The sequence below is a fragment of the Gouania willdenowi genome, chromosome 16 (genome assembly GCF_900634775.1).
Source record: "Gouania willdenowi chromosome 16, fGouWil2.1, whole genome shotgun sequence".
Lineage (NCBI taxonomy): Eukaryota > Metazoa > Chordata > Actinopteri > Blenniiformes > Gobiesocidae > Gouania > Gouania willdenowi.
Window position 1 is genome coordinate 20,825,078 of NC_041059.1, and position 23,041 is coordinate 20,848,118.

The window sequence follows — 23,041 nt, forward strand, 5'->3', positions numbered from 1 at the left end:
AGTGAAATTAACCCTTTAAGTACACAGTAAACACAAATGTTCAAAGTAATTAAATAGATTACAGGTAAGCACTTTACACTCAAAGTTATAGAAAAAGTTCTACTTAATTATGTCAAGTTGGTGCAACATTTTCTTCCGTTTTGAGTAACTTTAACTAATACATTTTGAGTAAATGGAACTATATTTGTTTACAAGTATGCATAACTTAAGTACAACTATAATTACATGCTAAGAATGATAGTCCTGTTATCTCTGTTGTTCAAAATAGGGATTATTTAAAAACTAAACTTAATTCAGATAGCTCTTTAATTTAACTGTTATAAAAAAAAGTACAAGTAGCCAGTCATGAAATCTTTAAAGTTCTGGAAAATTTTGACTTTTAAGTTAATCAACTTGGAAAAAATTGAGGCAATCGATTGCATCACTTTTTTTGAGTTCTGGTAACTATTCGGGTTTACAGTGTACTTGAAGTTATTCAGAGTAATTGTGCATTTTAGTGATTAGCCTTTCTCTCAATAAGTCCCCAGCCTTAAATGAATGTTTGTCTCGATTAATATAGTGATATCCATCAGTCATGTATATTTTTCAAGCACCTTTAGAAGAATAAAGTTTTGTTTTTGGTTTTTATTTATTGTTCTTTTTAGGGGTGTCCCGATCCAATATCAAATGTTGGATATCGGATTGAGATTTCTTTTTTTTTTTTTTTTTGCAAATTATTTTTTATTTATTTTATTCAGTTGTAGAATACTGCACATATTATGTTGAAGGTTAACATGTATGTAACCATGTAGTTAATAATAAATGGGTCCGTTTTTCTCATACCTACTGTTGCTGACTATTGTTCTCTGTTTGAGTAACATCACTTGATCAAATCAAATAAGTAATTATATTTTTTTATTAAAAAAAAAAAAAAAAGAAAAAGAAAAAGTAATAAAAGTATGTATGATTCATGCTGATATCATATCGAATCAATATCGGCTGCACTATGGGTATCACATCGGAAATGAAAAAGTTGTATCGGGACATCCAGTTCTTTTCTCTTTTTTGTGGGTAATAAAATGCCAAAAAATATTTTTAAAAATTAAAAAATGTAATTTATTTTCCATTTCAAACAACAAATCTATCCCAATTTTCATTTCATATTGATTGTCCTGCCAATAGTAATTGACAAATTTAGCTTTTAACCTGTGAAAAGGACCGACAGCTTTATGTGAAATAGTGTCGGTCAAAAGCAGACACCAGTTCGGCTCAAAGTGAGAGAGAGAGCAGGCAACGAGTCCTGAGAAGGCCAAAGAAATAATGCATGGTAACTAAAGGTAAGGCTCTCATTAAATATTCAAACTGGAGGAGGAGAAAGAAGGAGCAGCTAAGGAAAAAAGGGGAGGGAAATGAAATGATCAGTTCAGCCAGGCTGGTTAAAAAAAGGCCAGGAAGAAGAACCATAAATATGTAAAAGTGGAAACTCCATCATGCTAACCATTCAAATACCAACCAGTGTCCTACCTTTGTATGGGCCCTTAGATGTTTCACTGGCCTTGCATTCTACCAGTGGCCAACATTAAAAGTAGAAGGGAGGGACACACATTATACAATAAGGATCAAATTATAAAAGCCAAAGCTCCTGTTACAGCACTCACTACTGCATTCACACACACAGATGACAAATAACGTTGATGTGACTGGAACACAACCAACCTCTGGCACTTTGGGTGCAGGTCTGCGCACCACTTTATCCTCCAAGACTTTCTCTTTTATGAGGATGCAGGCAACGTCCAGTGCTCCCAGCAGTGCATTGGGTTTGAACCCCAGCGAGTGACCCTCTGGTGAAAGGAGCTCAAGGGTGTGCAGGGCTGGATTGAGGTGGTGGTGACTGCACAGCTCCACCAGTAGGTCCATCAGTGCTTTACTGGAAGAGAGAGGAAGAGGGTTAAAGAGGGAAAGTGCGTGTGTGTGTGTGTGTGTGTGTGTGGGGTAGAGAAACCGGTGGGGACAGAAAGAAAGGGAGCAATGATAGGGTTACACACTCTCACCCAATACACCCAGACTTAAAGAATGAATGGGAGCCACACTAATGATGACATGAGTGCAGTCATTATCCCAGTGCCTCATCAAGACAATGCGACTTTATTTATTCTGGGCTGAGTCCATTACAGTGACTTTTTACCAGCAAAAGCCAACAGATCACTTACTGAGAATGCATTAGGGAAAATACAAGTCTCATCATTTAAAGTTTTAACATTTTACATGTGACACACTAAGACAGGAAAAGACATACAGCCAGGCACAAAGTATACAGAAAAATACAGTACTTAATCCTGAGTTTATCCTAAACAAAAGAAGACCTGGATAAATAAACAGACACAAAACCACCACACTAGGCCTGGGCGATACGGACCTAAAAACTCATATCTCGATATTTTTATCAAAATGGCGATATACGATACAAATCTTGATAATTATATTTCAAATGAAGTCTGACCAGAAAGAAAATTCAGGGTTAAATTTGCTGATGCAAAATGCCACACAGGCACATTTGTTAAACAATTGCACAATATGTGCCACTTTTGGATTTGGTTAAGAAGCACTCAAAAATCTATTTCAAAACTGTGCTTTTCATGTCGTTCTCAGAAGCAGTAAAAGCAGTGACTCCTAAAACAAGTATTTTTTAAAAAGTGTCTGTTCGTACGGTTGCCGTACGAACAACCCCCAGTGCTATTGGTTCGGTTACCGTAGTACAAGTACGTAACGTCTTAGGGTTAGGTTATAACCCAATATCGCAAAAATTTTTAGGGTTAGGGCAAGGTTTAGTCTTAGTCACGCGACCTAAACTGGCCAATAACTGACCTACCATGACCTAAACTGGCCATAATAGGGACGCTGCGTACGGACAGAATGTCAGTATATTGATACGGCAACCGTACAGATAGACACTGCCTATTTCAAAATAAAACAAGCTATAAAAATATATACATCGATATAACATATAAATAACTTGATTTATCTTAAATCTCAATATATCGCCCAGCCCTACAAAGTACACAATACTAACAATTGGGCTATTAACATCATAGTAAAATATCTACAATTTAGCCACAAACAAACTGAATGTAATGGGGGTCATCTAAAGTTTTAAATACACCATAATAGTTTTCCACATGCAGGTTCCCTGACACTTCATATAAGATAAAGGAACTCTTAATGTAGAGTTGATTTAATGGGAAACCTGTTATAAACTATATAGTAAAATGACTCTGTAATTTACTTATGTCTGTAGCTTTGTGTGTCACTTTGGGGAGGGGGGAGCTGACGAGCAGGCCTATAGTGCGAGCTGTCAATCCCTGAATAAAGACACCAAGAGAAGTCTCCAATGTTTTCTGGGAACAGCCGGATCAGATGACAGAACAGAGAGATATCGCCACAAAGGACGCCATTTACAATCACTGACTCATAAGCACAGACTGCAACTAATATTGTGCAATCAGCACAACTAAAGTCTCTCCAGCAATTTGTTATTATGATTATCATTCGGCTCCAACACAAACCTGGTGTGAAGAAAAATAGTTAATCTATAATGCTTGGACCATGAATATCACTTTAATATCCTCAAGGTCTTTTCTCTAATGCAGTCGGTATGAAGAGAAGCTAACAACATTGAAAGAGCTAAGAAAAGTGCACAGCATTGGGGGATTATGGGTACATACTCAAATGGTGGTACGTGTACTCCTAGGGGTATACGATGCCACTACAGGGGCTACTTAAGAGAGGGAGGGTGGAAAATTAACAAATAAAAGAATGAAAAATATGGAGAATTTTAAAATGTGCATTTTTGGTTTAAACTGATAATCATAATAATGAATGATGATGAAAATGATCTTGATTAGAACATGAACTGAAAATACAAAGGTCAGTCACGGTCCCACAATAGGCAGGAGATGACAGAGGCACTAAAAACTGTTTCTTTCCACCTATTTACACAGTTAGATTCTTTAAAAAGTGTGTTAACCCTCATTCATTCCATTATTATCCTCTATAGTTGTTTTTTTATAGTATTCTGAGCAAAATGTTGTAGCTAGACAAAAGGGGGTACTTGGTACCAGTTTGAGAACCACTGGTTTACATTATGCAACCAATCCACTTCCAGGTTTGTCCAGACAGGGATGGGCTTCACTTTAGCTCAAATTAGCAATTCATTGTATTAATAAAAAAAACAACTCCTTCAAATTACTTTCTACAGGAAAGGTGATGTATTGCCAGTGGACATTGAGAGGAATAATTTGGCAGAAACTATTTGATTATAACTTTTTCGATGTAACAAAAGGCCTATTTCTCTAAAATAATGTTCACAAAATGTGGTTTAAATCTGTGTTAGTGAGCGCTTCTGCTTTCCACCTCACAAGTGTGACATATAAGCTGCTGATTAGACAGACTGATTATTGCACAGGTGTGCCTTAGGCAGGCGTGGTTTAAGTTACTGATTAGATTTGTGTATCGATTGCACAGATCATTGTTTTCATGTTAACATTTCAAAACAGGATCTTCCCTTTTAAGTTTCAACAGTGAAGGCAATGAAAAATTATTTCAATAACAGTTTCCTTAAAAAAATAACCTTTGGAAGTAGGAAGTGTTTAATTTTGATTAAAAGCTCACCCGCACTTTCTTTCTCTCTCCTTTAATATGCCGTTTTTTTTTTTCGATCGGGGCCCTTGCCCAGCTTCTCTTTGGCAATTTTTCGAATAATACTTCAAACATAAGCAAAACACGAGTAAATATTGGACACAGTGTAGCAAATTTAGCTACAAACCACTCTCTAGAGAAGATGCAGATAATCAACCCTACGACTCTTTTCTTTATTACTTTGGACATAAATCATTTAATTAATTATTACATTTATTTGTTTATTTTGAGCAGGGACAATAAAGAAAAAGAAACAAAAAAACTCTTTGGGGCAAATTCACTAAAAATTTAGGGGTATTAAAACATGTGCAAACGTCAGTTCACACGCTAATAAGCCGTACAAACCCCAGGGAATCAGGAGTGTGCGGCTACTGCGCGTCGCAATGCGCCCTAAATCCATTTAGAGCAGGGGTGCTGGATTCCAGTCCTCGAGGGCTGGATTCCTGAGACTTTTAGATGTCCAACACACCTGAACCAACTGATTGGCTCATTATCATGCTTCTGCAGAGCTTGATGACAACAGATTTGTTTCAAAGGGGGGAATAGCAAATAAATTAATGCAGGGGAAGCAATGCAATTCATCAAAGCTGGATTTCATTGCTCTGTTTTTCCGTCTAAATTTAGCACGGCCCACAACCAGGTGGTAACTAGCTGTCACAGCTTTTTGCACAGTGATGGCAGCAGTAATATTTGTGAGGAGACAGGGCAGGGGAGAGGAAAGACGACAGAGGGATGCATTTTCAGGGTTAGGGTTTCGGCTCCCCACCGTGGATGCGGGTCACAGCACTTCTCCTTTCCACCTCACAGGTGTGGCATATAAGATGCTGATTAGACAGACTGATTATTGCACAGGTGTGCCTGTGGTCGGAGGCTGCTTCTCCTCCAGGAATCACTTCCGTCCACCTCACGAGTATTAAATATGGTACCGCGTATGAAGAACCTGGCCATTTTGTTGTTGGAGAGTTGCACTTTATTATTTGGCTGCACTATAAACATAAGCTCGCTACCCGTCCCGGTCGCCATGTTGGACTCTACCCATAGGCATGCACACACATCTCTTCTCCACGGCTCACTCTCACACACACACGCACGAGCATCAGCTGCGCACATGCACCCGCTCTGTCACTCACATCCCCGCACATTTCCTCACTGTGGGATGAATAAAGAATCTATCCATCCATCCATCTATCTATCTATCTATCTATCCATGACTTTGCTGTAATTCATCCATTTTTTTTATTAGCTTCCTCTACTAACACCTCCAATTCTGATACTTCTAATTATTTTTTCGCTTCTGCACACTCAGCTCTCCTTCAAGCTCCATGTTCAACATAACACGTGAAAAATGCTCATTTAAATAGGGCGGTCTCCACCACTTCTGCACGTGCACTAATCATTGCTGCAATCTTAGCGAATTCCTCGCAGCAGGTGAGGAAACTGCATCATTAAAGGATTTAGAGAAGCAACTGGTTTACCACCCTTTATTTCAGATATTAGTAAATCCGCCCCTTAGTGTACAAGGAAACTCCAACAGAGAAAACAATCAAAGATCTTCAAAATAATATATACGATCCATGTACACTTTTACTTGCAATAATATGTTGGTTTGAAAAAGAGTGGGAAGAAGAATAAATGCCTTTTTTAATCCCACCCTTATTTCATAATTATACAATTTTCATCATATTGCTTCCGTCTGTTTGGAGTTCTAGAAATACACAAACAAATACTACACACAATAGAAAAAATTGACTAACTAATAATTGGTAACTTAAGATATACAAGAATACAATGCAAAACACCAACAATGGTAATAAATTAACATATAAAGACAAGACTGGCGAATGGTTGCAATAGGCCAATTAGTTGCTTTACGCCACAATTTAGTTTGAAAATTCAGTTGTGTCTGCCATTATGTGTCTGCTGCATGATCCTATAAAAACCCTACTCTTTGCTTGACAACAAAAAACTGAAAATCTTGTGATGAATGTCAAAGTTTTGCTCTTTGTGTCTTAATGGCTTACCTTAATTTCTATGTACGCATCATTTCCATGGGTCCATGGAACATTCTAGTTCCATGTTACCAAAGTGGTGCTAAATGAAACATCACATCTGACTTTACAAAGAAAGATTAAATTTTAGAAACATAAATTGTGGTTTTAGGAGATCTTCCTCAGAAGAATACATCTTTTGTATCATTCTAAGTAGAGAGACATCTGCTGGTCTAAAAATTATCCACAGCTCTTAAAAGTGCATTATTTTAGTCCGCATCAAACAGACTTCCTATTTTCTTCCAAACAGGGGAAAAGCTCATTAGGGACAGGACAAAGCTTACACTCAGTCTTGGTTTGGAACCACTTGATGAGGCTCCACTGGCACAGCAACCAAAACCGACTGGGGAGCAACAAATAAGTTCACAATTGTGTTCAACGACCGCCACATCAAATGCAATATCTTGTCAAAAAAAACAAAAAAAAAAAAAACATTGAATGGTATCCTGGCCTTTGTTTGAGGTCTTACCTTCCATCTTTAATCACAGAAATTTGATATCCATGTGGTAAAGTTAACAAAAACTCCACCATGGGCTTCAGAATGTTCTCTTTGGCATCCATGCCTGATGTCTGTTCCCCATCAGGTGGGACGTTCCTGAAGATGTGGCGTGGAGCAGGTTCAGGGGCCTTTGGCGGATGTGGGGCGTGCGCCTTCATCCTCCTCCTGGGAAATATGACATTTGAACACAAACAGAAACCATTATTAGTGAGGATGCAGGAGGCATCATCACATCATCCACTTTCATTAGACATTTCAACTTTTAAGCTCTTCATCCCCAGCCGTTCTTTAACTGATTTTGACCATTCATGTTCAGATAGTACCTGCTATTGCTAGGTTAATGCTTAGCTAATGCTTGGTTAATTCTATTGCTAGGTGAACGCTATTGCATGGTTAATGCTAATACTAGGCTAATGCTACTTCTAGGCTAACGCTAGGCTATTGTTAACATTAAACTAATATTAAAGCAAAATTAATGCTAGTGCTGCGTTAATGCTAACACTAGGCTAATGCTATTGCTAGGCTAACGCTAAGTTATTGTTAACATTAAACTAATATTAAAGCAAAATTAATGCTATTGCTAGGTTAATGCTAACACTAGGCAATGCTAATGCTAGGCTCATGCTATCTTCATGCTAATTCTAGCTAATAACAATAATAATAATAATGCTAAAGCTAGTTAATGCTAATGCTAATTATGCTAATGATAGCGAATAGTAATGATAGCTAATGTTAATGCTAACTTGTGAAAATGGATGAATGGATCTTCTGAATTCGCTTAGCGTACCGAGATGTTGGTCAGCACCTGCATACTCACTTCCATTTTCTTTAGGAAATGCAGAAATTATAGTTAGTACTATGTTGGGGGATTCAGAAATGTACTTCTTTGTGCAAGTTCTCATCAAAAACATCACATTACTAAAAATATTAATCTAAGGTCATTGAACCCAACCAAGTGATAAAACACTGCATCATAAAACAAATTGAATGAGACTCAGCCTTTCGATCTGACGCAATTGTTTCAGTGGAATCACATCATGAAAATGTAATTACACAGAAAATCTAATTTCCTATGTTGTTCTTCCTGAGATCCTGTGTCTGAGTTACATAACATACCAGCCAAATGAAAAACCAACACCACTGCACAGCTATGACTAGAGGAGCAACTTGACTATCGATGACGACTTATTTCGGTGTTTGAAACAATTGCACTTTACCTTCAGTGACAAAGTCTATAGATACAGTGTGCTTAAAGTCTCTTAAGTAACTGCATGGTATGCATTAGTTTCTGCTGAGTCGTAATGTCATAACATCTGCTGAGATATCCAATCACAGCCTTGTAACTTATACTTTTACAAGAACACTGTTCCAACATTTAGTCAATAAGTGACTTCAAAGAGCCTTTTGTGAAAGGTTCGGTTTTTAAGAAAACTGATATAATCTCATTCCAAGTATGAAGAGTTAATTACAGCCAAAAACAGAGCCAAGCAAGGCAAAAAAAAAAGAAAAATAATTAATTATATATGTATTATAAATCAGCAAAACAAATATTAATAATTATACACACGCAGAAAAAGAGGAGGTTGTAAGATGACTGAAAGACAAGGTGCTAATGAATGATAAGGTGCCAAATGTTTAACCAAAGTTAAAAAATATAAAAAAAATACAAAATAACAATAACAATGAATAAAAAAAGAAAAGAAAAAAGTATATGTACATTTAGAAACAGATATTTTTTATGGGCAAAAAATAACTATAATAATAAATATATATAACAAATATATATAATAAAGTGTTAGCTATGTTATTTGTGAGCCTTGTATCAACTAAAAAGTAGATGCTGTTCTTTTTAGAAATACTAAACATAAAATTCAAACCATACTAAACCGTGTTCTGCCATGTGACAAATGTCAGTGGAATTTGGCACGACTCCACTATCTATATGTTTGACCTTGGCTCAGCAGTGCACGTACTCAGCTGGACAAAGACATCAGTTCAGACAAATCAAACATTTCCTAACGTCTCACAATCACATATATCTACTCAATCTGTTTCTACAAATTTCAACTAACAGATGGAGTGAATTATCAGTCTTTGATAAGAAAAGAAAATCATCCAACTCACGTCAAGAGAAGTCCTTGAGATGATTAAATGTTCCAAAAGTGTTTTGTTATAGAGCACAATATTTAAAAATCCTCTTCCTGGGACCAACCACTGTCTCCACCCCCCCCCCAAAAAAAATAATGGAAGACTGTGCAAACCAATGATCAGGTGTTAACAGAGTATTCATCAAGCTGCTCCTGCCTCAGTGCAAAGGCACAAACAGTAAGAAGAGGGAGGAATGCACATAGGCTTAGCACAGTGAGCGGACTCTAACCTGACAAAGTTAACCATTAACAGCTAAGGTGGATATCACTCAGAAAGACGCACAGGGCCATTGACTTGTTATTATGGGATGGAAGAATGGTATTCAATGGATGAATCATAAGAATGACAGAGTACACTTAAAGGGTTGAACAGGGTTGATTATTATCTAGTTGGGAGTCAAATGACAGTGTGATGTCATATTGAAAAACTACCTGCACATTAGTCAACTATAGCGCACTTGTAGGACCTTCATCTCTATTAAAGAGTGAGGGGATCCTTTCATTATGGATCAATGCAATCTGTAAATCTGTGATATTCTTCATGTTTTTTTGGGTCATGGAGATAAACAAAAGTGGGCTCTGTAAAAGTGTGGGACTGGGCCTGGGCCCAGACTTAACACAGTTGCCAGTATCCTCCTCTCCCTCTCACTTGTTTGCCTCACCGGTACCCACTTCACTCTCCCTCTCTCCAACACACACAAGACTCCTTTAGGAAAACCTTAGTCCCCCACTGAGTTAGAATGTGTGTAAACGAGGGAAGAAAAAAAAAAAAAAAGGGGGAACGAGCAAAGAAGACGAAGGGAATGAAAACAGGATGCCCTGCTCTGGCACAAGGGGCAGTAAGAGCTGAGCCGTTACAGAGACTGAGTTACACACCCACACAGAATGGACGGCTAATTGGTTCTTCCTCCTCTCAGGTTCCGTCTCTGACTGAACACCATTACAAAATGAAAACTTCCTTAATCGACTCTTCGTAGACAAAAACACTAAAAAACAACCAATGGAATATGTGAGATAATAAGCCTTTTCACACTCTGGAACTGTGCATGTGCGACTAGGGGGGTCATAGGTCGAGAGGCATATAAAGGTTTACCAGCTCGGTTGGTCTGCTGAAACTGCCAACCTAATACGCGCTTGTCATTTTAGTCCAGAGATTGTTTAGTGTTTTAATAGTAGGGGTGTGTATTGCCTGGCATCTAGCGATACGATTCATATCCCAATACATAGGTCACGATATGATACAATATACTGTATACCAATATTAAAGTATAAGGCGATTATTGTGATTTTTTATTTTAATACAGTATATGAATCAATCCAAGAATCACGCAACGTATTATCGCAATATATCACAGAATGGATTTTTTTCAACACCCCTATTTAATAGTGTTTATATTATTCATATTACACATATTCAGACTTGAGGGGGGGGACCAGGGTTTTCCGCTGATGCCACTTTCTGCCGATCTAAGCACTTTTGAAAACCGATGAGAGCTGCAGTATCAAAGCAAGGGCAGTCGTCTCACTTCTACACAGGTTACCCCGGGTTGATGAAAATCACTGACTACCTGGGTCTCCAGCGGATGGAATTCGGACTCTACCTGGAAATGATGGACATATCTTAGCACATTTGTAAAACCGATGGGAGAAGCAGTATCAAAGCGACAGACCTCCTCTGCTTCACCCAAGCTTTTAACTTATGATTGTTATGTATTTTCTGGATTCACTTTTATTGTAGTTAGTTTCTTTTTTGACTTCTGTAGTTTTAACAACTGTAAACTGTCTTTGAGCTTTTGAAAAGTGATTATAATTAACATGTATTATTATTATTATTATTGTTGTTGGGACAAGCAAGATTTTCCAGTGTGAAAAGGACAGTACGAGTTCTCACTTTGAAAGGTACATTTAGGAGGTACACCATTCACTAACCAGGTCCATGATTATTTTTTATTTAAGCTATTATTTTAATTCAAGTTGCACATTTGTTAATCAGCTGGTCACTGTTGAAAGCCAGGAAAAACCAGAATTTTCAGCTCATGTGCAGCATTAGCTTTAGCAGCTAAAACGGTCTTTCTGCCTTTGAAACCCATACCACATTTCCGCAAAAAATCTTTCAAGGAATCAACGCTTCAATGGGAAAAATGATGTAAATCTGTCAGACTCACTGTCTACACTGTCAGCCATGGCAAGTTTTATCCCTTTTGACCTTTGACCTCATGCACGAGAACTGAACGAGAGCAAGATTTCCGAGTGTAAAAAGGCTTTATTACATCAAAAGATTTCCGATTTTATATTAAACAATAATGCAATGCATATGTTTAAAATGGAGATTTGCAAGTATAAACAACAATATAAGGACAGAATCGGACTAATGTTTACATTAAACAGTAAAATATTTACAGTTAAAAGGGCAAATATTGCATTTAATGTGTATTAAGCTAATAAGGTATTGCACATATAACTAAGAGTATAATGTACAGTGCAGGCCAATATTGCATTATGCAAGGGTGTGTGTGTGTGTGTGTACCTGTTAATCATATTAGCCCCACTGTCAAAACATGTGTCGGGCCAAATGACTTCATGACCCAATACTCCCCTGCTCACTCTGATCATGGCACTCAGGTTAAGTCATGCCAGGAGGCACAGGGATGTCTGTCTGGTCGCATGTGTCACAGATCTACAAAGTAGTACTATAACCCTTAATGTAAGATAAATAAAAATATATACTCAGAGAAAACAGAAACATAGTGCAAGAGAAATAAACCTAATCTCTCTATAAAAGTAAGGAAGCTCTGTCTGTCTGTGTCCCTCAAATGACTCTGCAAATCAGGCTCAGATTGACCTGAGACTTTCAACATGGCTGCTGCTTGGTTCAAAGGTGTGCAAAGTTGGATTTGTTTAAAGAGAAAAGATACTGTGCATAAATTATTTCATAAAATTGTCCACCGGGAGCAGCGCGACCACAGTCACGTGCGCGCCAGAGCCAATCACTGCAGAGCTCCACTCTGGTGCAGAAAAGAGATACAGCTGCAGCAGCGAGAAAAACACACCGGGAGGAAAGTTACCTGGATCCAGAAAATTGATGCCTTTTGGTAATGTAACTTTCATATAATTTTAATTAGATTTACTTTGGCTATTTATGCATTTATTTTATTGTAGAATATTATGTTTAATGTTAAAAATTTAGGAAACTCATTGATTAATAATAATCAAATAAATATTGTTTCTCTCATCCTTCTGCTGCTGACTTGTTCTTTGAGTAATATCCCTTGATGAAGCTTTATGACATTACACACTACAAATTGAGTAATAAATCATATCAGAAGTGAATAGGTTGGACAAAACATGCACAGGTTGAATACTCCTCCCACAGAGCACATGTCAAAACTCAAGGCCGACGGGCGCCAGAGCATCCAGTCAGGCCCACAATAATATTCTGTTTAATACAACCAAAAATGAACTTTTTTGTAAGTGCAGATAAAATATGATAGAGGTTGCAGGTAATAAATTATTTCAAAAGGCAGAAAAATTCCCGCACATTATCAACAGAATTCTGCCAAAGTACCTTGCCACTTTCCATACATAGTTGCAAAGTCAAGGAATTTTGACCACTTGCTTAACATTTAGAATTTCTTTGAATTTGTGCTTTTCCTTCACAAAATCCCAGTTGCACATTCTTCTCTGGCACACTCTCCTTTTTATACTGGACACTGGTAATGACACACATCCTGGTCACTCACGCTCCATTTCACCCACACCACTGTTCTTGCTCCGTAGCCTGCATACCTCTTGGGTGTCAAGGTGTCCCCATGGCAACATATATTTACGCTCCTTGGACTGCAGAAGAGAGCAGACTCGGAACCAGTGGCAGCTGTGACTGTGAGAAACACAAGCGAACACATGCAGAAGGACAGTACAAAGAGACAAGAGTCTAAAGTGACCTCTGGAAAGGGTTTGTTTACGGTTTCCAGCATAACCAACCTTTATTTAAATATGCCATGATGCCTTCCGTAGATTAGCAACAATGTGTTTAAATCTCACCTAGTAATTAAGGTGGGATTTAGTCACTCTTTCCTTCTGTTAACACCTTTCTGACCACATCACTCACTTCACTTCATCAAAAGAGTATGCATACAAGTACAAGTACATTGTGATTTGATGACACAGAATGAACAGAATCCAGGGCAAGGAAGGCTGGAAAAGTGAGACAAGGTACCAGGTGGCACAAAGCCTATGGTAAATGGAGAATATGAAGAAAGGGGTAAAAATGGGTGGAGTGCAACACAAGGGAAAAGAGGGAGGAGTTGAATGTAGGCAGCAGAACGGCAGAAATAACAATTAGCATGTACTCTATATTCCCAAAGCTCCATGTTCATTAGAGGAGAAGGTGCTGCGGGGTGACTTATTAAATACTCACTCGTGTTACAGTCACTGTACCTAAAACTAAAGTATTTGAAATCAGAATATTTGGTGTTGAGTGTTTAAACGTGCAGTATTATGCGATTTTTTTCACCCACCTCCATTGGTTCTAAGGACCGCAACAACATAGTATTGAGGGTTTCTTTTTCCCAAACTCGCCTGTTTTCTGGCGTTTTAGTCCTCTGAAAAGTCACTTTCAGAGTGCTCCTAAAAAACAGGCCATTTTGAGCTGACTTTTTACAAATTGTAGAATAACAAGGGAGGGAGGAAACAGAACTTTTGAAAATTTTGGCACTCTGAATGAGGCTAAAGGGAAGTACAGTATATCACTGTAGCAAAAACCATTATATAAGTGATTTTTTCATAACACTACCCCTTTAAAGGCAGCAAGGTAACTTTGTATTATTTTATTATTTCAGTTATCATGGCAGAAGTCAAGCTAGCAGCTACAATAAAATTGTATGAATGAGCAATGTTGTCACAACAAGTTTACCATCTCTACTTTATCAGCCCATCCCACTGGGTTTATTAGAGGGAAGGAATCTGTCCAATCCACACCCACCCACCCACCCACACACACACACACACACACACACACACACACATACACACACGTGTCTGTCTTCCTCTCAAACAAACACACATACCACAGTGACGAATATATGAGAGCCAGCTTCCAGAAATAAATACAGAGGCGCTCATAGCAGCTGCAGGGTACAGACAGATGAAGTCTACCTGTACACACTGAACATGAACACATACACACCCCGCCGGGTTTGGTTTAGCAGGGACAAAACTAGGAAGAAAGCAGAGTTGAGCAACCCATCCGTCTATATAGTACATCAACCCGTTCTGAAACAGCGCTTATCGACACGTTATACCAATTGTTCACCTATTAAAACAGTTCCCTGTGGTCTAAATGACATATCTGTGCTGTGGTTGGTCAAAACACAACATGAATTAAGCAAGTGGGGAGATTTAAGACCCTGTATTATTGAGGTCTTTGAGAGCGTTTCCATTTTGGGGGGTGTGTTCCTGGATTTGCATAGAACCTCCCCCTTCCCCGCCCGTCTTCCATGGGTGGCACACACTAAAGGTGCGTTCACACCGAACGCGACTGAAGTGACTCGATTACATTCAAAATGTAAAATGTAAATGACGCAACTTCAAGAGGTCCTGCATGACCTTGTCTCTCAAAGTTGAAATATTTGAACTTTTCAAGCGACAACTCTCCCATCATTTACTGTCTGTAGAGCCGAGACAGCAGCCCCTCCCTCTCGCTACAGTGACACGGCTGCAGTCGGAGGCTTCCTTAATATACCGGGGCCAAAATGAAAGCGGTTAACTTCTTGAATAAGCCTGAGTAAACTCATCCTTTAGTAACTCCGTAAGTTGATCATTTAAACCGTAAAAGCCAGCCCTCTCTCTCCCCTGTCACCCAGCTCTGCGTGCAACAAATGCACGTGCAATGAAGTGACCAAAAAGCACCACTATCTTTAAGCGACTCATCACAGGCGATTGAAAGTGACTGCGTCGCTACAGTCGCGTTCAATGTGAAAAACAATGGCGGACTTTCGCAAAAGTTTCATCAGGTTGCAGGTGGAGTCCATGGGTGGAGTCACCAGCGGAGGGGAGGGTATTTTCTTTCCCGATTTAGCTTGTGACATCACAAAGTTAGAAAATTTGAAACAGAGGAATTTTCGCTGTGTTATAAGGCTTACACAGACCACAAACAAACAACTGGATGGTTTCATTTCACATTTTGTGTGCCGGTGGACACTCAAGTTATCTCATATGTGATCCCAAAACTGCAAAAGCGGATTTTTCATAATATGTCCCCTTTAAAACCATGTTGTTAGGCTGTTCTTGTAATGGAACGCCACAGTGAATCTTATCAAATTCATGTGTTCAACAGTTATTCAATTAAATTAATCCTTTTTTTTTAGCTGCTATTGTTTTGTTTTGTTTTATTTCCTAAACTGACCAAATTAATTACTCAGTGTTGTAGCATCTTACCATATAGTTCAGTGGTTCTCAAACTTCTCTTGCGCCCCCCTTTGAAGAATCTCAACAAAATTCAATAAATGGGGAAAAAATTTAATCTTTATAGAACAAGGTAAAAAATGGGCAATCACATATTTTAGAACAGTAATAATTAAGTTTTTTCGGTGCAAAGAAAAACATATTTCTTTCATTTTTAATGCTCAATGTTCACCAAGGCCGTTCTCACCACTGCCACATACAACGTTGGTGTGTTTTAGTTACTGTTTACAGTTCAGGAATATGCTTATAAAAACAACTGCATCCACACCCTCCCATTTTAAAACATGGAAAAAGGGAACTCCATGAGTCCAGCAGAGTTGATCTTGTGGCTGACCATGAGCCTTCAGCTTCTAAATAAAGACACTTTTTTTTTGAAGATGTTTAGTTACTGTATTTAAACTGTGTTCAACCAAGAAAGAAAAAAATCCCCTAAACACCAGCTGACAAATAGAGTGCAGAATTTAAAATAAAGAAATCTGATATTAACTCAATAAAGACACCAGAATAAACGGGTAGGTGTGAAAACTAGAGAAAGACCCACATTTTCATTGAGTGGGCCCAGCATTAATTCATTAATTTTCCTTGCACACAATAGAGAACTTCCTTCAATGGCACTTAAGGGAGCACCAAGTGTTTTAGAAGAGGGAAAGAGGGTTTTACCAGCCTGTTATTAATCTCTGGGTGTGGACACACTATAGATATCATATAACAGATTTATGGATAGACTAAAAAATTTGTGCTTTGCAGTTAAATAGTCAAATGGACCCAAATATACCCAACAAAAAACAATCCACACATTTAAAAAATAGAAAATAATATCACAAAGAATATCTGCATTTTGTCTTGCTGCAGTTTCCCAACAATTTAAAGCAAATACTGGGAAAAAAAAGCCCTAATGTAAAAAACTGTTTTTCATTGGGAGACAAAACAGTGAGACCACACTAAACGTATACTTTTTCTGATGGCCCACAAGGTTTCAACTCTAAAAACAACTGATAACAGAGAAACCCGCCAATAAACCAACAACAAGATAGTAAAACGCAGATGAGAAAACACACATTGAGAGAAGAGGCTGTGAAGTCAGTTTCATTCATCCTGGGGTTATTGCAATAAGCCCCTCACTTCCTTATTGTTCTGTGGGGAGTGTGTATTATAAATTAAACTGTGTGCACCAAAACCACATCAATCGGAAGTTTGAACCCCACTCCACTCACAACTAAACAGACACACAAACAAAAGGAACAGAAACCACAGGAAACACCACTGGGTTAAATAATGCCTCTCCAAACTCTGACAGAAGATTAAACCAAATAGACGGTAATAAAAATTTCCATTTTTTTTTCCCAATCAGTGCCAACTAGAACCTTTATTTGTTTACACAGGACAAACAGCGCAGGGGACTAGACAGGTCATCAACCCTTTGAAGACCCTAAAACACAAGAGACAAATACAGCATGCCTGTGTGCACAACTACAGGGCTAGTTACTGTCCCCCCAATTATCCTTGCAGACTTGTCTTTGTACTATGGAAAAAACTACAGTACCTGGAAGAAAAAAAACTATACACACCAAAGAACAACTAAATGTAGACTGCAGGATTGGTAGCACACACTTCTAAGTAACGGATTACAAAGTACTCATGTTACTGTCATTGAGTTGCTTTAATGGGCAATTGTACTTTTTTTGAGTACATTTTGAAATCAGTAACTTTACTGTACTTAAGTATATTTTAAAAAGAAGTAAAGTAATTAATTTCTACACCCAACCGTTGCTAAGTAAATTATTATTATTTGTATACAATGATCAACGGACATGTGAAACTACAACAGTGAGCTCTAATCAGGAGGCACTAATTACTATGTCTTTTCCATTTATTTCCAAAATTAGATTCTTTAAAATGTGTGGTTATCACTCATTCATCCCATTATTATGCTCTATAGTTGTTTTTTTTTATAGAATTCTTAGCAAAATATTGTAGTCAGACAAAGGGGGTACTTGGATCAGAAATAAGAGAAAGGGGGTACTAGAGCCCAAAACATTTGAGCACCACTGCCTTAAACCACAGCACTGTACTGATTTCAGGTCAGCAGTTAATTTAAGTCACATTTAACCATAATCCATCTGTTCTTAGTCGTGCCATTTCTAGTCCAACGTCATGATCCCAAAAACTCATTTTAAAACCCGGGGTGACCTAGCGTCCCAGGCGGTGGTGCCAAGACTCTGGAATAGCCTACACCAGTCCCTCCGTGAGCTTGACTGTGTGGACTCTTTTAAAAAACATCTGAAGACCGCGCTTTTCAGATGACTAGTAAATTTTGCTTTGAGTACTATTTAATTTAGCTACTTTTTACTTGTAATTTGAGTATTTTATGTATGACTTACTTGTTTTTGTACAATTGCAATCAAGTAACGGCACTTTTATTACTTGGGTAGAATATATTAGTACTCTGTACAAACTTTCCTCTAAGTAACTCTGTGTGATTCCACGAGCTGTGTTCTATCTGTATAGTTAAGGCACTTCTTAATTTGTAATCATGAGAATGAGATCTAATCACAATGGGAGTTGTCAGTAATTGTCACTAACACAAATGTCACAAAACAGAGGGCTGATTAAAAAAAGAAGAAAATTAGGGCCCATAGCCAGCTGACTCTGTGCCTGGTTTGCTTTGTCATTAGGCAAGAGGACTCCCTAAATACTTGAAATGAATACTATTAAGGTTTCTAGGTAAAGGGACCTTTACTCCTAACTGCACAGTTGAGTTGAAGGCCTAAACATTAGGCTAAAAAGCAAGCCAGATTTCATTGGCAAAATACTTTGAGAAATGATATCTGAAACTAGGCTTTTAAACCGATCTGATCGGGCTATATCGGATCGGCCGATATTTTGCATTTTATGCAATCGCTGTATATGTCTTAATTTGCAGATCCGATCAATGACGTCATTGTCGTGATGAAAACTTTTTTATAGATGCTTCATTGCACTGTTTTTATCGTCTCATTTACCACCGAAGAGTTGTTGTTACGTGACACAGCTGAGCTGAGCACCAGACTTTATTCCCCAGTCTTACTGGCTCTGAAAGTGGGGAACAGCGTCTGCTGTTAGCGCCTGTGTGTGCGCGCGTGCTTCTTTTGTTTATTCACCTCAAGCATGTTAAAAGTGAGAGTCCTAAGCAGAGCGATGCCTCCCGTTTACTTTCGCTTTCATAGCGGACACTTCGGTCCGACAGCCACGGAGTAGCGCCAGGGAACAGTTACAATCAGTTCCATTTTTAGTAACCGTTATAAAGCCTCATATCACCCTTTAAGATGATCTGACATGTAGAGTTTTAGTGTGTTTTAATCATAGTTGTGTCATTTTTTTGCTTGTTTTTTGAGTCAATTTGTGTAATTTTTATTGTTGTTTTGTCTGTTTTTGGAGTCATTTTGTGTACTTCTTTGTGGTGTTTTATGTGTTTTTTGGAGGTCATAAAATGCAAATAAAATTCATTTAAAAAGTTATTGTAAAATGACAAAACTGACCTTCACATACTTCACATTTAACACACAAAATACACACAATCAGGAGTTGTGTAAATTAGTTACTGTTGACAACATGTATCCTCCCACTGTTTGAAATTCTCAACACCATTATATTTGGCCTTTGTATCCAACAATCAGCGATGATTATCATGTTATTTGTTTGAGGGTATCAGGTGATGTTGCCAACACTAAACTTTCCCGCTGTATTTATTAAAGAAGGCCACTCATATAATAAAAACAGACTTGCTCTGTTCACACTTGGCAGTCAGATCCTTCCTGGTTTGCATGTGTTCCCCGTCATACAGACCAATTTCCTTCTTACATAAATTCAAAGACAAATTTCACCAAATTATTATCCCAAAAAAAAGCACTATTGTATTGGAAACCAAACATCCATAGCAGGGTTCTCACCAGGTATGGACATACTTTTGATCGATTTCATGGCGAACGGATTTCGACATGCCTAAAGCTGTATTAAACATAGTAGCGTGTTGGGTAACACAAAGAAGATTACTGCTCATCTTGTCCGTCACCATCCGGACATAAAGCTAGAGAAAGCAAGATAAAACACCCAGCAGCAGACCAATGGACCCTGGATGAGACACTGAATAAACCTATCCAGGTAATGAAGCCAGTCAAGGTGTCTACGTGTGTTAGTTCCTTATCAGGGCTATTTTTTGGACAAATTCACCACAAACTAACAGTACTATTGCTCAATAAAATACTATGTTTTCTTGTAATTTATTGAAACAGGGACTATTTATGCTGTAAAGGCCATTTTTATCACACTTCTGACAACAGGGAGACAATAATTAGCAACATTTTACAAAAGAGAAGTAATCACATAAAAGTTGTACTTATCTAAATTTCACTCATTGTTTGAATTTGTAGATTAAGCCTTCAGGAACCAATGTTCTATACACATTTGTTCCCACAAATGAAAAAGCATATGAAATTATGGAGAGTATATTTATGATAGAAAGAGGTGATACACCGATTTGAACAAAAATGAGAAGGGGTACAAAAAGATTGGGAACCACTGTTTTAGATTACAGATTCAAATCTCAATTGACCTTTTTGGTGATAACTTAAGGGTTGAGACTGCATAACTCACAGATTTCTTATTATTTTGGTGGAGAGACTGCTGAGCATAGAAACTTCCAGGCTGGATATTATTGTCTATACAGAATACAATCAATCAACTGACATGAGAACAGTTTTAGACAGATCATTTTTCACTGTACAATTTATTTTAAACCACCCTATTGGTATTATATTACTCCCACTGACATTGATCTTAAACTAGAACTGGGCCAGGAGGAAACACACACAACCACCACACCTTGTTTGTTTTTGTGATGCCATAAACATACAGTAATGGACTGTGTTCGACACATGACAGAAAAATAACGGGCGTGTGTCTGAAGTCTATTTATCATGTGTCAGTGGCAAAAACACCCAAGACTTTAAAGTACTTTAACCACACCCAAACATGCCACCGCAGACACAGGTATTATGGGAATCAGCTGCTGCCCTGCTTTGTCTCTACATCTACAGTTAAAAACACACGTGCAGCTCAACTGTGTTTTACTCTCACAATGCTGATGAGTGAGTGTGAGTTGCTAGAACGCCCTCTCTGTTGTTCGTTACACTAATATTGTCAATGAGCCTTTCAGCTTTCAATGGCCTGGCAAAAACGCGGCCCACAGAGCAGCCTCATGTCCTACAAGGAATGACACCCAACATCCATTTTTCTGTAATCTCTTACAACGGCAAACACAAATAACAGAAAATATACACGTTCAGTGTCTTTCAAAAAAAGTTATAAGAAACAATAGCATATATATTCATTTTCTAATTGTATTAGGTGGGCAAGGATTGTTAAAGGGGAAGATTATTATGCTGGAATAGTCCTCACATCAACCACAATATATCAATGTTTATCTATAGCCATCCATTCTACCGACGACAATTAATTTTATAAAATAAATGTCAAAATGTGGGAATATTAATCAAAATTGGTATTAGCGTGATGGATGAAAATGGTTTAATATAATAAAGCTTTTATTCTGCTTACGTTATCATCAGCAGGAAATAAACAATATGAGTAAACTAAAGACTATTAATAATAATTTATCAGTCCCAATCTTAAAATATTTTAAATCTGATGTTATTTACAACCCCAGTGGAAAAATGTGAGCTTTTTTAATGGGTTTTTTTTAAACCAACTTTTTTTTTCTTTTCTTTCTTTTAAAATGTATTTTCTTTATCTGAGAAAGATTGTTTGATAAAATAGAAATTGCCAATTGGAACATAGATTATAAATTAATAAAACCTTTGGGCTTTTGTACGAAAAAATAAATAAATAAAATAAATATATGGAAGAACCATAATAGTTTTTCAATGGAAAAAAATAAATAAAATAGAACTATAATAATAATAATAATAATAATAATAATAATGTATTACAAGGATGTTAAGTGAAATTGCTAATTGGAACATAGATTATAAATTAATAAAACCTTTGGGCTTTTGTACGAAAAAAATAAATATATGGAAGAACCAGAATAACTTCTCTATGGGAAAAAAAAAAAAAAGAAGAACTTAAAAAAAAAAAAAAAAAAAATAATAATAATAATAATAATAATAATAATAATAATAATAATAATAATAATAATAATAATAATAATAATGTTTACGATGATGTTAAGTGAAATTGCTAAATGGAACATAGGTTATAAATTAATAAAACCTAAATAATATTTATTTTTATTTTTCCCGTTTTTACGTTTCCGTTTGTTTCCGAAAACAAACAGAACTAATAAATAAATAAATAAATAAATAAATTTAAAAAAAATTTAAAATGTATTCGAGGGTGTTAAATGATGTGGTAAAACTTACCCCAAAGGAGGTTTGGAAGACTCGGTCATGGCAGTGAATATTTTTCCAACGTCCCTCCAACATGGGCTTTCCCAGTGTCTTTAAACGCAGCACATTCCCAGTGTCCGCTTCCACCTGTGGTTAATAAAACAACACCGTTACATTTGTTTTTCCTTCGCTACGCTTTCAAACACGTTTAAAGTGTTGCTTTGGCTTCAATAAAAAACAAACACATGCGGCTAAAATGACTCAACAAGTGACAGAAGCGCAGCAATATACGTCCTTAGAGATGATACACAACACACGAGAGACTTTATAATATATATTATATAAATAAAACAGAGAGAAACTCACATCAGTCCAAAATGTTTACTGAACAACCGCGTGTAAAATGTGGAAGACGCAATGTCAAATCCACTTCTTTTAATCTTCGTATCTCTCTGAAGGTTGCTCAGGTTTGCGTCAAGCATTGGGTCATGTAGGAACAGACCTTCCGGAAACCTGTTTCAAAATAAGAGTCTCCGTAAACCGCACAATGTACACGTAATGATTTTTCTAACTGTAGAAATAATTGTAACTTCTACAATACTAAACAGCAGTAAACACCTACTCAAAATTAGAAACAGGATTTTTAGTTCACATCTGTGTCCACAGTTGTGCAAAATTAAAAGCAAAAAAAAAAAAAAAAGAACAAGTTAAGTATAAACCCTAAAAAGGTTGACATTAGGACTGGGTGATATATCGAGATTCAAGATGTATCGAGTTTCTATTTTGCAATATGGAAAAAATCTAATATCAGTCGCAAGGTGTATC

General features: G+C 37.3%; 1 protein-coding gene across 5 annotated transcripts in view; it reads right to left on the reverse strand.

Moving 5' to 3' along the window:
- cobl (cordon-bleu WH2 repeat protein) overlaps positions 1–22,718 on the reverse strand; it is a 58,870-nt gene extending 36,152 nt beyond the window's left edge. For 4 of the 5 annotated variants that reach the window (XM_028470261.1, XM_028470262.1, XM_028470263.1 and 1 more), the window contains exons 1-4: positions 22,583–22,718; positions 22,250–22,363; positions 7,192–7,386; positions 1,696–1,906 (exon numbers count right to left, since the gene is read on the reverse strand). In XM_028470261.1, coding sequence (XP_028326062.1) covers positions 1,696–1,906; positions 7,192–7,386; positions 22,250–22,278 — 435 coding nt within the window. In that variant the 5' untranslated portion in view covers positions 22,279–22,363; positions 22,583–22,718. Of the gene's footprint in view, positions 1–1,695; positions 1,907–7,191; positions 7,387–9,345; positions 9,533–22,249; positions 22,364–22,582 lie in introns of those variants that run through there. The other variant, XM_028470260.1, reaches the window with a different exon arrangement.
- Between the last annotated feature and the right edge of the window lie 323 nt (positions 22,719–23,041).